Raw genomic sequence first — 15438 nt, 5'->3', positions numbered from 1 at the left:
TTTCCGGCTCGCCTGCAAATTTCCCTTGGAAAAAAAGAAAAGAGAAAATATGAATGGTATCAATCCCCCCATAAAAAAAAAAGAGACAATTTATAATGAGAAAACAATATTTTTATGAGCCGAAGGGAATATGGATTGGAATTTATAACTATAGTGAGCAAAGTACAGGCAATACCACCTTTAATCTGTAAAATTCTTTTGCTAAAAATACACAGTTGAAGATTAGGTAGATTATAGTATCAGTGATAAGAAATTGAATAGATGACCCAAGAGTCTCGAATCTTACGTCAGTCATCTGGGGCTGGGCTGAGCTTCGGAAGCAAGTGGCAGTCTACATACGCCTGTACTAGGAAAATTGTTGATTTCCCTTTCCTAGGGGCGTTTGAAAACCTTGTTGCTGTGACTTGTGACCAAACGAGTGGTTCTAACAGTATACGAGGCGCGGAGGAAGGAAGAGTGACAAGGAGGTAGGGAGAGTGGGAGGAAGAACAGTGTGTTTGCAGCGGCTGTTTTTTGTGTATTATTATACTTTTCTCTTGTTTAGAATTATGTTGCGGTTTATGTTAATTTCTTCATGTGGTGGAGTCATACTTAGGGTTTACCAAGAATATACACAAGGTTTAGCTTCTATATGTGCATACTTGCAATATACGACCTGGATATTACGTGGAAATTGCCTTGCCTTTCTTTAATTTTAATTTAATTTAATTTTTTTTTTTTTTTTATTGTGTTCTAGTTAGGATTTGCTGCAAATTTGCCGTAATTTCACCAGCACTTTACCCTAGATTTGCCCTCAATTTACCTTAATTTGTAAGAAAAATACCTAAAATTTACCTTGAGTTTATATAGAATCCATCTGCTGTGTACTTTGATGGACTTGCTTATAATTTATTTAGATAATGTGTAATGTTTATGGTTAACTCCTGTATGTGTAGAATTTATCTGCCTAGTAGTGTTTCTGCATTATATTTACCCACATGCCCCTAAAGAAGGATACTTTTCAGGCACATTTCCTTTCATCTTACCATTTCCAGCATTCTGTATAAGCATTTTGTCTCTGGTTTATCTCAGTGTGGTTTTTTCATGATGTGTGACGAGAGTTATGTAGATGGGAATTAGATTTACCTAGGCATCTCACCTGGTTGACCTTTCCCAAGGGCACATGGACTAGCAACAAACAAAGCTTTTAGCTGGGTTTATCTGTACCTGGTTGACCTTCCTTAGAATTGCCAAGCATTCACAAACAAACAAATACATTGAAGAATCTGGGATAAAATTTTGGTAAACTACATCTAGGTAGCTTCAGTAATTTTTCTGATAGATTTTCATCTCTTTTTTATTTATATGATAACTGTTTCATGTCAGTATGAATCAATGAAAAATCCAACAAAGTATATTATAAGAAACCTATAGATCTTGAATAATACACACAGCATGGCATCTGAAGCTGGTTTTGACCCTTTCATTACTGATCGCATGATCTCTGCAGATACCAGACCCTGTCTGGTACCTGCAGAGTATTTTTGGCAGGCTTCTTCTGATTTCATGGGTGCAGCTTATATTAATCCTAACACCCTTATTTAATCATTTATAATATTCTTTTCACTGATAGATTTTGGTCACAAGATGCATATTAAATTACATAAAACCATGAGTGTAATGGAGTGGGATGCATAGAGAGACACTGTTATTCTCTGGCAAATATTCTTCATCTGAGTCATTTGTGATGTCATCTGACTGAGTTTTGTTATCATCTGACCCTTGTAACTCAGTTTCAAGAATCACTGCACACTTGGACTCACACGGATGGAGATACGACACCTGTCAGTTACACACTGCATGGCATCACCGCCAACACCCCACACCACCCATATCCACCTTGAAATAAACTTGTGATAAGGTGCCAATTTGTCAGTTTGTCGTTACAAGTCATAAAAATCAAACAAACCATTAAAATGTATTGTCAGTTAAGTGATGATTTACGGGGTAATTAATTGGTCCCTCAAGGAAATTTTTCATGATGGTAAGTCATTGGTAATAGAGTTAACATTCAGCCTCCCCAGCTCTGGCATAGGTTTTACAGTCCATGATCAATCAATAGTGCCTACCAATAGTAAGCTTTTTCATTCTTCACCTGGTTATGGGGAGGACTGTATGATGGTGCAGATGTATGCCAGTAAAGACAACCACCCATTTGCTACATACAATTTAGATGCTGTGTGCATTGCAACATGAATTTTTGAATATCATAAGACTAGATTGAGCATAGTTATTTTAAAACCAGTCATTGTGTTGCACGAGATAGCAAAATTTAAAATTTTCACTGTTGTTGTCTCATTTGCATCATCATCATAAGATGTATTATAAGTAAACTGTTATCTTGGGATGTATTATAGGTAAATTTTTGTAGGCTTTTTGTAGCATTTAGGCATACATGTATGACCACTACAGTGACATGTTGTGCCAAGACTTTCTCAAATGTACTTTGTATTGTTACCAGACTATTTATTTGCTTACTAGTACATTGCTAATAGCCTTCATTTTCTGTTGCAGAAGAGGAAGTGCATTGGTGATGAGTTTTGATTGAAAACAGGTCAATAGAGCAGAAACATGTGTGCACAAAGACTGTGGCCGACTGTCCAGGCCCTTGGCCGAGGCTTGGTGAGCAGCCGGTCCGAGATCATCCAGCAGGGTGTGAAGGCTTACAATGCTCAGAACTTCAACCCAAACCATCTCAGCCAGGGGCACTCCATCTCCAGCCATGATCGCTTCCCACTTTCGCAAAGGATCATCCACACCTCCAGAGGATCCTTTAACAAGGTGGTGGCTCGTTCTTTTCATTCTGGGACCGTCCTCTTAGTGAAGGAGTTCAACGATACTGAAAATGAACATGCACATGCTGTGTTGCGCTCCTTGCCTGCCTACCATGCAACAACAGTGGCCAAGGAGGAGACTTCAGGTTCTACCTTCTACCACCAATATACCTTCCCTCCCTTGGATTCTGAGTGGGCAAGGTGCAGTGCTGATGAGGTAGCTAACAGGTTCATTGCCACATCCCAGGAGTGCAGGTATAGACCCATGGACCTGGAGGACAGAAAACATTCAGAGTTGTGTTCTGCATTGGTCAGAAATTTGAGACAGTTAAGTGATAATCAGCTGCTTCAGGTTCTCTCGGCATTATCACTGTGGCCCCCAACCAATGCCACTACAACACCAAACTTTGTGGCATTGTGGAATGCTCTTGATCAAGCATGTACAGAGAGAATAAACAGGTGGGACATGACTCGCATGTTCCTGGTAGCTGATCATTGGTATGCTCTGCGATTGTCACGAATTTCCATGTATAATATTCAAATGACCAAACTATTGGGCAGAAAAGTATCAACTATGGGACCCACTCAGCTTGTCCAGTATTTGTTCTATGCAAATCTCAGCAGAAAACTGGAACCATTTATCATTAAGAAGGACATAGAGAAGCGTATCTCAGAGGTACTCACTCAAATATCTATTGAGGAGCTTGGTGTTATAGCAATGGGTTTCTTCAAAACACAGACATTCCTAAAAAATGAGAGGCTTGTTCAGGGAATTGTCAAAAAGACACAGGAAAACCTAGATTGTGTTTCTGATGCATCACTGTGTGCCATCCTCAAGTTGTTACGGAAAAGCATTCCTGTAACACAGTGGAAATTGCTGCACAGCCTCTTGGATTCTCTTGTTCCACAGCTTGACCGCCTGAACCACATGTGTCTCCTTCAGGTGGCTCTTCTGGGCAATGACTTACTTGTGTACCATCCTCAAGCCATTGACATAATTGCTTCAAAATTTGCTAGTGATATTAGTAGTATAAGGCTGAAAGACATTGAAAGAATAACTTTTGCTCTTATGCTGTACAACTGTGTGCCACCAAGTCGACCTGATATATTCTCCTTGATTGCTGAAGAATTAAGGAAACCTGAAAGGACTATGGAAATCAATCATTACCCTAAATGCTTTGTATCCTGTGTAGTGTATCTCACAACACTTGGGTTCTTCCCTCAAGACTTGATATCTGCAGCTCTTCAGCCATCCATGCTAAACCTTTTAAGCAGTAAGTATTCATTTTCTTGTGAGTATAGACAAATAATATTAGGGAAATTAGTTAACAAATAATAAAAGTTAACTTTTCAAGATTGGGTACCCCACCAGAGAGATGAAATTAAGAGGAATCTGTGATCCTGAAATGTCACTTTACCACTTTCATTTTTTTCCTGTCATGAATACAATAGAAATATGGCTACTGACCTTGTATGCCTCACCTTTGCCATGTCTCTAAATGTGTGCATTTTACTAGTGAGTGTGTTGATGGTGTAGTAATATTAATCATGCTTGGGTCACAACCAAGAGGCCTGGGGATCAAATCCCCAGCTGGGTGAAAACTATTTCGGGTTGTGTCCTTTCACACGGCAGCCCCTGTTCACCTAGCCAAGAACAGATATGGGACATAAGCTGAGGAGTTGTGACCTTTTAACCTGGCAACCCTGCTGGCAACCCTATCAAGATGTCCCAAGCAGTATGGTGAGGTGTACATGGCTTAATCTCTCCTAACCACTTGGCGTGGGCTTGGTCCTGCAGTGAACTGGTATGGTCTGATGGGAAAGTGAGTGAGTGTTCAGTTTAATTTTGTTAATAGACCATGATAAGAATGATGGGTTAAAAACAAAATGTTAAGAAATGGGAACAGTATGGAAGTCTTTAATTAATGGTAAGATCTTATATCTATCTCAGTCTACATAATACCCATTCAAGGATACTCTTGTCTAACTCTCTAAGGTCATTTGTTAAGGTTTCTCTCATTGGTATCTATATTTTTGTAGTCTCATTTTGTGAACAATCTACATAATATTCAGTAGGTCAGATATTCATTAAAGATAACAAGGATTTATCACGAGAAAAGGTACCTTAAGTTTTTCGTGTTCAATTCTTGCAGCTAGTAAGCTAAAGGCGATGTACTTTTGTAGTATATTGTTGTTCTCACCTTTACTTAATACCATTACCTTCCAGTGAGCCGTCACTACTCAGACATGGGGAGGGAGGTGAGTGAGCTAGAATGGGCTATGGTGATTGAGGGTCCTCCCAACTATCAAGGCTACCGACTCAATCCTGATCTGAGGCAACAACTTACCAGGGTAGGGCAAGAATAAACTTGACTTTGTATTTACTAATCATTACCTTTCTGTTTACATCTTTATTAACCTTTTTACTGCTATGGTCATCTTTTCTGTTAACATTCAGGAGACTAAAAAGAATAGCTTTTCATGGAGACAAAAAAAAAAACAGTGATTTTTTTTTCTGTTCTGTACTATAGAATTATTTAAGAGATTGTAGCACAAAAAAATATGCCTTAAAAAGTTGTAACTGGTCATGGAGAAAAATTTGTCTAGCTGTGAAAGGGTTAATTATGATCTATTGAAGACAAATTTTTTCTAGTGATACCAAGTCTTAGAATTGAGATATTGTGTAATAATTAGTAGTTTCTTGAAATAGTTTATAAGTTGAGATAGACATTTCCTGAAATATCAGTGGCTAGTGGCTATGTTACTGAGTAGTGGATGAGGCATCAGAAAATACTTGTGGTCTGAAAATGGATGATCCAAAAATAGTCATAAGTCAGGTTATTTGCTCTACATTTTTTATGGCTGGGTTCTAAACAGGCAGAGCATCAAGTCCCAGCACTCATGACATGTTGGAGTCACTCAGGTTCTTACCTTTCATTCCTGAACTGCAACAGGTTTACCAGTGTATATTATGAATGATGAATAGCAAGAAATAATGATTAATAATTCCTTTACAGGAATACTTGGGAAACCTGCCCGTGGGATCCATCAAAGGGATGACTCACCAGGAGAAGTTGTTGATAGAAGTGAAGGAAAAGTTGGCAGCTATGTTGGGAGGACATGAATTCCTTACCATTACACATGTTTTGCCTCATGTCCAAACACCTGGTTAGTATTTTTTTCCTTTTCACGATAAATTATGTCATCATCTTACCATTATATTTTGAGCCTATCAAGAAATAGATTAATAATGGATGTAAAAGAGCATAATTTCATAAAGATACTTAATCTATATTATTTCGTATCCTCTCAATAATATTTAATTTCCAGATTTGGTATTTTGTACTGATGCTGAAGGGCAGCCAGTGGTGCTGCCTCAGGAGTACAGGGACCTTGCTGCCACTGACCTGAAGCGACCCTTGGGACGGCCGGGAGAGATCCAGTGGAATACTGTCGTTGTTGCAGGACGGAACTCCTTCATTCGCAACACAGAAGAGTTGAGAGGAAATGTTCACATGAGGAAGAGACAACTTAGCACTCTAGGCTACTATGTGTCTGTGGTAAGCTCCCCATACCTACCTTAGAAAAAAGATTTGTGTTGATCTTGCTTGTAGGGGAGTCCATTCAATGATTAGCACAAAGACTAATTTGCTAGGACAGAAGTATTTTACTTGTATCTTGAATCACTTTACAGAGATCACTGTAAGACTCTAGTAAGATATACTTTGCATGTGTAAGATTCTAGTAAGGGTTATTGTGTATGAAGTATTTTACAAATATAGTCGTCTACTACACATTCCTTGCTTATAAGTATTACAGTTCAAATGATTTCACCATTATATTTTGGTTTTCTGTGATTCCAGATACCATACATGGAATACAACCGCAAAAGTTTGCGTGCCAAGCTTAGTTGTCTTGATCGTTCCCTGAAGGAAGGCTCATCTCTCTGCTTGGATGGCCGCGTAGAATCTGCCTGGGTCAACCTCAAAGCCAGTATGGAGAAGCAGGAGGAGATGATTGGCTGACATTGTTGTGAAGAAGCAGGTTAATTGAAGGTTCATAAAGAAGTGCCTATAAGAATGAAATGTTGAGATATAAAATTGGTCCACTTGTAACCTTGCAATCAGACATGAGGTAGCATACTTGTTGTTATCAGCATATGGGTTTCTATAGAGTTGGTAACTATCATTTAAGTGCTAAGTAAGGTGTTGTAATTGTAAGATAATTTAGAGATAATCTTTAATGTAGAAAGTTTAAGATAAAATAATATCAGAGGGACTTTTAATAAATCCCATAGTCCATTTAATACATCTAAGACTGGAGAGAAAACTATGACTGGCTTTTCTTTCCACCAAGCAACTGATGGGTGCTTTTCATTTTCAATGATATTATATAATTACTGGGAATTGCTTGAAAGGTTTTGCAATTACAAATTCAGTTAGCATTTGCTTTTGGGGCTCTGCAAGTATCATAGCAATGATGTGTGTAAATATTAAATTTGGAACTCTCTCTCTCTCTCTCTCTCTCTCTCTCTCTCTCTCTCTCTCTCTCTCTCTCTCTCTCTCTCTCTCTCTCTCTCTCTCTCTCTCTCTCTCTCTCTCATGGTTCTTATTTACTTGTATTTTATCATAGAATAACATTGACCAATGTAATTTCTTGTCTTTCATATCAGATGCACAATAGTATGATCAGTTAGTCTTAGTTACTTCCAGTTCTTCATAGAAACTTTACTCTCTATAACTCAGTGCTGTTATCAGCTCTCAATTCGTCCATGTCATCATCATCATCATCATCATGCATGAGTTCATTGTAGTGTACTGAGTGTACTGTGTCATCTTGGTGGTGTTATCAGATTGGAGGGTCACAACTCATCTTCTGTACCTGTTCATTGCTGGAAAAACAGGACCTGCAGCATCAAAAAAAAAAAAAAAAAAAAAAATCTCTACATCCAGTCAGGAATTCAAATCCATTACATCTTGGGTATAAGTTGAGGATGCTAACCCCCTCCTACTGACTGCTTGTTGATAAATGAGGACAGTGATAATTGATCGGTTAAGAAACTCATCTCTTATCTCATGCATTTCCTTATTAGGAAAAGGATGTTAACATCTGCTCAGCAAAGAAAAAATAAATAAAAAAAAGGTACTGAACAAGATGCATGTTTTTCAATTCTGCATTGTTCATCTTTGTTCTATATTTTTGCACAAGACCAAATCTTCAAGGAGGTTAATTTTTTAAGGCTCATTATTTTATCATTTTATGTAAGAAATCAAAGGCTATTTTTACATGCATGATAAATTTAATGTTATCTATGCACCATTCTTTTTAGCCTAAGTGATATCCAAATTGCTGTCACTATTATTCATTAAAATTGCATTCAAGTTGTGGAACTCCAATCTTGATCTCAGACATGTCCCCTGTGATCCCTCGCTCTATAGTGCAGGTCAGCCACAATAGTAAACTTCCCATCTTTGCCTTGTCATGCTCCGTCCTTGCTCCCTACAGCAATTTTTTCCCTCTTTATGCTTTTGTCATTATATTGTCTCCTGTAGAGAATAGCTGTTGGAAGTGAGGTGCTCTCATCCCTTTTTAAGAGACAAGACGAGGTATCTTCATACATGATTTCACAAGTATTCCTTCACATTTTTGTTATTAATATCTCACACAGCAGGTAGGTCCAGGATAGTGAAAAATACAATAGTTAATCAAAGTAAGTCTGACATTGCTTGCGGTGCAAGAAAGAAAATGGATGGATAAAAATATCCTGTACTTCAGACCTGTGTAAAGCATTCTTTCTTTCTGTCCCTTTCCTGTACTATTCTATCATTCATCATTTAACTTGTGGAACCCAAACCTGATAAGGAAAAGATGGGATTGTAAGGTAACTCCTACAGCTTAAACTAGTCACTGTTTCCCTCCACACTGGTTGTAAATTTACTGAATAGGCATGAATATATTTCAGGAAATTAAACTATATTTTCACTATATTCAACATCCTGCTGATCTTATGAGAGTTGCAGGAAACAGGTGTTTCTCCCACATTAAGCAGCTGAAGTTAAAACATCACATCAAGCTGCTCTATGATGGGTGCACTCAATCAACTTTTGTCACACGCAACAGTTTTTTTTAAAGAAACATGCTACAATATGGAGCATTGTGTGCAGGCAATAGGTAACTGCCAAAGATGACCATGTGTTCAATTTCAATACAAGTTGTGGCAATGATGTTTGTGTGTCAGCCATACCTTTCCTGCAGAACTGTATATAGGTACTCAGAAATCATAAATATATTTGCACATAAAAAAAAAATCTTTAAAAGTTTTTATTAATGAAAGTTTTCTTTTGTCTTTAATTTCACCATCTTGAATATTTGTTCCTAGAGCTTTGTTTTCAGCTTCTGGAAAAAAGGAAGAAGTCACAGGATACTAAATTTCAAGAGTATTAGGGATTAAGTACAATTGCAAAGTTGTTAGTGGCCAAAAACTGATGAGTCTTGAGGGCAGTGTGTGCGGGCACATTGCTGTGGTGGAGCAGGCCAGGAGCCTAAACTTTCTTGCAGCCCATCACATACATGTTCACACACTTTCACACTTACAATATTGAACTATACAATGAACAGATAACAGATTATCTTGGTAAATGCTGGAATGGAGTAGTATTCTTTGACTACCTTAATAGGTAATAGTGGGGGTAATTTCTTTCTTGTCATACCTACCTAATTATATTTTGCTTATTGTATTTTGGAGTACATGTATTTGCTCTATAAATTATTGGCGTGATTTCAGGTTAAGGCTTGAAAAAGAGAGTCCACTTTGTCTTGCTTTGTTTGTATCTGCTAATTTTCTCATGGCCACAAAAAAAGAAAGGGAGAAAATTGCATCCAGGAGTAGACGAAAGTATCAAGCTAGAGGCAAAAAAAAAAAAAAAAAAAAAAATCTAAAGATAAACCATAAGAGCAGTGAAGGGACATTAGAATATTTAAAGGCACTGGATTATTTATTATTTTCATAGAGTTATGTAATCAAGATTAAATTTCTTGATTTAATTCATGTTTTGCTTCATATTCAGCCAGTTAGTGGAATGGGAGAAGGTATTGATATTTGTGCCATGATTTAGCCAGGAGCTAAACATTATTGTACAATAGTATTACAGGAGTTTTTTTTTTTTTTCCTGTAAGTTTTCATTTGCTATTTTGATTTCCTAAGTATCTATGAAATCTGCATCATGTGTTTTAGTTAAGAGTGGGATTGGTGCTGTCCCAGGCTTGCTGTTCTGCTCGGAATACTGTGCTGAGAAATGGTCTTCCTTTAGGCATAGACAAGTATACATGATAAGTAGTGCAATTTGTGGTTAGTACTTACTGCATCAGTACAATATGTCTCATAAAGATTTTGAGATTTGAAAACAGAATTCATTTTGATTCTAAAGAACATAAGAAAACACTACCATCAGCATAGTTAATTTGAAGTATATTAGTTCTCATTTCAAGTAATATAAATCCTTCTTACAATCAGAAGTATTATTATCATTGAAAGAACATATGTAATTTAGATGAGCAGAGTTTATTATCTTGCATCTTTCATCAACACAAATTTAAGAAAGCTATTTCAAAAAGTGTTCTGTTCCCCCTGCGTCTTATGAGTATATGTGCTCAAATTGAAAGAATTTGTTTTTATCATAAATAGTAGCATAATCATGTTATATAAATCAGTGGTACATTTATGTGTAGTCATTATTTTTGGCATCTACTCACAGCTTTAGTATTTGTAATATTGAACAATAATGAGGTTACCTATTTTCCCCAACATTACATGTCCTTAGTAATACAACTTGTTATTGCATAAAAGTTTTGCACAAAGCATTGACTTAAGCAAGGCATAACAAGACCATCTCATTACATGTATGCATATAAAAATGCTTTTCTGCTTTACTGAAAAGCAATCACTGGCCTCTCTTTTTTTTTGAAGTTGATAAAACAGGATGTAACACAAGTTTCTGTAGACATTCTACAGGTGAAAATAAAGGTTAATCTAAGTTGAAAATGTTCTGTGCACATGAGCAATTTGAGGCATTGTTTAGCCATGGTATGAAATTCAAGTGTGGCCTGGCAGCAGACTGGGCTGGTATCTATGGTTGGATGTGTAGACCTGGATGTCCATTGGTGAAATTTGAATTATTCAGTCATGATTTCTACAAGTTTTGGAGGTTTACAACATCCCATTATGAGATGAGTGATATGGACAGGTGGTTTACTGATAAGCATTACACAATGATAGTATGGATGTAATAAACTATCATGCCTGCCTATGCAGGGAGTGGGAAGGAGCAAGGTTAGCAGTAAATCAGCTGATTGCTAGTCAGTCACATGCAGTTCCTGCCAAGATAGTGACAATAAATAAGAACATAAGAACATAAGAAATAAGGGAAGCTGCAAGAAGCGAGCAGGCTTACATGTGGCAGTCCCTGTATGAAACACACCTACCTATTTCCATCTGCTATCCCCATCCATAAACTTGTCTAATCTTCTCTTAAAGCTCTCTAGTGTCCTAGCACTAACTACATGATTACTGAGTCCGTTCCACTCATCTACCACTCTATTTAAGAACCAATTTTTTCCTATCTCCTTCCTAAACCTAAATTTTTCAAGCTTGAACCCGTTATTCCTTGTTCTACCCTGGTTGCTGATCCTAAGAATTTTGCTTACATCCCCCTTGTTATAACCCTTATACCACTTAAAGACTTCTATCAGGTCCCCTCTTAACCTACGTCTCTCTAAAGAATGTAAATTTAACAGCTTCAACCTCGCCTCGTAAGGAATACTCATCATCCCCTGTATCCTTTTAGTCATTCTCCTCTGTACTGATTCTAATAGACCTATATCTTTCCTGTAATGTGGGGACCAAAACTGCACCGCGTAGTCTAGATGAGGTCTGACCAGCGCCAAGTATAACTTCAATATTACTCCCGGCCTTCTACTTTTAACACTCCTAAAAATGAATCCTAGTACCCTATTTGCCTTGTTTCTGCCTTCTATGCATTGTTTCCCTAGACGGAGTTCAGAGCTAACTATAACTCCTAAATCTTTCTCGTACCCTGTACCTACCAGAGTTTGGTTGTCTAATGTGTACCTATTGTGTGGGTTTCCTCTACCTACGCTAAGCACTTTGCATTTATTGATATTAAATTGCATTTGCCATCTATCCGTCCATTCATTCATTCTATCTAAGTCTGCCTGCAAGGCGATGGCATCCGATTCTGACCTAATTAATCTACCTATCTTTGTGTCATCCGCAAATTTACTAACATCACTACTAATTCCACTATCCAAGTCATTGATATACATTAGAAATAACAATGGCCCTAATACTGATCCCTGTGGCACCCCACTAATTACATGACCCCACTCGGATTTCGAGCCGTTTATTACCACTCTGTCGCCTGTTACCAAGCCATGATCCTATCCAGCCTAACACCTTCCCATCTATCCCGTGTGCCCTAACCTTTCTCAGGAGCCTTTGATGGGGTACCTTGTCAAATGCTTTACTAAAGTCCAGATATAAGATATCATAACTATCACCATTATCTACTGCCTCGTACACCTTACTGTAAAAACTTAAGTTTGTCAGGCAAGACTTCCCCTTCGTGAAGCCATGCTGTGACTGATTTATCAACTTATGTTTGTCTAAATGTTCCCTAATGTTCCTCGCTATTATTGACTAACATTTTACCTACAACTGAAGTTAAGCTGACAGGTCTATAATTAGATGCTAAAGTTTTATCTCCTTTCTTAAAGATGGGCACTACATTAGCCTGCCTCCACATTACTAGTACCTCACTCAACTCCAGTGATTTCCTAAAGACAGAAACTAACGGCTCACTAATAATCTCTTTGCATTCCTTAAGTACTCTGGGATATATTTCATCAAGTCCTGGTGACTTGAACTTTTTTAGCCTATCTATCTCCTGTTCCACTATCTCCCTAGTTATGGAAATATCTGTCAGCTTCTCATTCTCATCTGCTCTAAACACCTGTTCACTATCTGGCATATCCTGCATGTTTTCCTGGGTGAAGACAGTTAAAAAATAATCATTCAGAAGTTTACTAATTTCCTCCCCAGAACTAACCAGCTCCCCATCTGCTGCCTTTAATGGACCTACAGTATCCTTATTCTTCGTCCTGTATACCTGATAAAATCCCTTTGGGTTTGTCTTCGCCTGGCTGGCTACCTTTGATTCATAATTGTCCTTAGCTTTCCTCGTTAACTTCCTGACTGTTCTAACTAATTCATTATATTGTGTCCTTAAAACTTCTTCACCTGCCCTTAATCTCCTATATGTACTTCTCTTAATGCTTTAACCTAGCAGTCATCCATTTAGGGTAATTTTTTTGTGATCTTATTGTTCTATACGGGATATTTGCTAACTGACCTGTATGAACTTTACGAAATATTTATACAATTCATCTACATTTACTTCACCTAGTCCCCTCATCTCGTCCCCTACCATCCTCTCCACTCCCTCATCTACTCGCCTTGACCTCACCTCTCTCATTTCAGCATGACCTGACATTCCAAATGCATTCAGATTGTATTGCATAACTTAAGTAATGTGGAGTGTGTGGATATGGTCATAGTTATCCACTTGGCCTGGCTCTTGTATCTGTTGCCAGGCCATACTTGAATTTCACACCATGGAGTAAACAACACCTCAAAATGTATATGTGCATAGAACATTTTTGACTAAGAATAACCTCTGGCAATATCCCCAGAAACTTGTGTTACACCCTGTATTTCTTTTTAGATACTCATTTTAAGTTTATAACATAATTTTTGTTTACACCTGAATCTTTCTCTCAAGAAATAAAATTTCACATCCTCACAGATTGTAAAAAGAAACAATTTCTTATTGACAGTAAATAATGTTTAAGCCAGTTATGTAAAAGGGCAGGTTAAAAGACTTATTCTGCTCATTGAAAATTAATATTTAGTGCAATTTAGTATTGGTTGCCCATCACTGCTGCCAGATTTGTGATTGCTGGATTACAGAGAGGTTAGATTAGAATACACTTAACCCAACAGGTAACCACCTCATCCTATCTTTATAATACCCCGTAAATCAGTACTAGTTCATTAACATGTGGGGCTGAACTAATATAACTTTTCTGTCAGTACTGATACTGATACTTAATTTCTGGCTGATACTCATAGTATTGGTACAGCCAATACAGTTAGCTAAGAAATAATAATTTTTCTTTGCATTTCTTTGTCATAAACTTTTGAAGAGCCAGTGCTGTATAATGCACACAAGCTTCACACAAACGCACCACTGTTGAATTTTTCAGATAACCTTATCAGGTTATCCGATAATTATTTTTCTTGCATTATTGATTCATTGGTACTGCTGATGCATTTGGTTCCAAACTAGTGATAATTGATAACTTTAGTTTTTTAGAACATGATCATGTTAAAGTTTTAAACTTTCAAAATCAAATGTAGTTGTTCTACTTAAAACATACCTTTCATTAGTGAAGAGACAGGATAAACATTGAATTTGAAATTCTTTCTAAGATTTTTCTAAGTTTGCTAAAGTAAATAAAAAGATATTTGAATTTATCGACTTTTTATTTAAAATATCAATATCAATTCTAGTATTGGAATTTTGGATTTATTGATTTATTGGTTATTGAGTGATAAATTTATCACGAGTTACTGATCATTGGTTATTGCAGGTAAGGTTATCGTTATCGATTTATCAGTTATCATGATAAATTTTTTCGTTATCGCACCTAGCTATGATAATGTTGTGCTTGCATTTAGTACAACAAGAAGCATTTTCTTTATTCATTGGAGCCATGGCTGGAGTTAAAATTGAGCACGTTTAATAATAAATGGAGAAAAACAAATTGGAATGGCTTTCCTGTGTTTGAAAGTGATGCCAGCTGTTTATGCAGCAAGTAGCTTTTTGTGATCTGTTTCACTTCATAATTCTTCCTAGGTAATTTACTCCTTGCTTGTGTTTTTCTTGTACTGCCTCTATTGTACTACTTCCTCATTCCTTTTTTCCCAACTCTGTGTTAAAAACTCTTAATACATTTTATTATCTTTGCAATAAACAGTAGTGCAGCAAGTTGATGCAGCTACATGGAAAATATTAAATTTTGCTAGCCGAAATTAGTACTGTATTAGTGATGGAACCAGATTAGCGATTGCTGGATTAGTATTAGCTGTATTGTGTTCTTTAAGCATAATGATTATTGATATTAATGCAATTATGACATTTTTCATGGATATCATGCAACCTAGTTTGTTTTATACTCACTTAGTGCATACACATATATATTTAAAACATCTTTGGTTTGTAAGGTTATCACATTAAATAACCCAAGCAGCTTTGGTCTTTTCTAGCATGACACCTAAGAAAACTTGAAGAAAAATGCCAAAGCCATATAAAACATCTGGTGTTTTGCCATTTTGGAACCATAAGAATATTGGTGTTTGGGAAAGTGGAAATCAAAGTTTAATTCCTTCTTTGTTGACTTTTGTTCATAACCAATTTGTAATTTAAATGTTACACATTTTACTACATTATATATATATATATATATATATATATATATATATATATAT

At 36.8% G+C, this 15438-nt stretch overlaps 1 protein-coding gene across 1 annotated transcript; it reads left to right on the top strand.

The window, feature by feature from the left end:
• Positions 1-246: 246 nt before the first annotated feature.
• LOC135089537 (FAST kinase domain-containing protein 5, mitochondrial-like) lies at positions 247-15201 on the top strand. The gene is made up of 6 exons (XM_063985193.1): positions 247-467; positions 2554-4087; positions 5041-5165; positions 5831-5981; positions 6144-6373; positions 6677-15201. Exons 2-6 carry the CDS (start codon positions 2611-2613, stop codon positions 6836-6838), a joined length of 2145 nt encoding a protein of 714 aa, XP_063841263.1. The 5' UTR covers positions 247-467; positions 2554-2610; the 3' UTR covers positions 6839-15201.
• The last annotated feature ends 237 nt before the right edge of the window (positions 15202-15438 follow it).

Source organism: Scylla paramamosain, chromosome 33, assembly GCF_035594125.1.
Source record: "Scylla paramamosain isolate STU-SP2022 chromosome 33, ASM3559412v1, whole genome shotgun sequence".
Lineage (NCBI taxonomy): Eukaryota > Metazoa > Arthropoda > Malacostraca > Decapoda > Portunidae > Scylla > Scylla paramamosain.
This window is presented reverse-complemented; position numbering and strand designations above follow the sequence as displayed.

What these genes read in the sequence shown, in the direction of transcription:
- LOC135089537 (XM_063985193.1), top strand. Translation starts at nt 2,611, where the DNA reads ATGTGTGCACAAAGACTGTGGCCGACTGTCCAGGCCCTTGGCCGAGGC. An exon ending in GCCTCATGTCCAAACACCTG is followed by an intron (nt 5,982 to 6,143) that starts GTTAGTATTTTT and finishes TTTAATTTCCAG; the next exon opens with ATTTGGTATTTTGTACTGAT. An exon ending in TAGGCTACTATGTGTCTGTG is followed by an intron (nt 6,374 to 6,676) that starts GTAAGCTCCCCA and finishes CTGTGATTCCAG; the next exon opens with ATACCATACATGGAATACAA.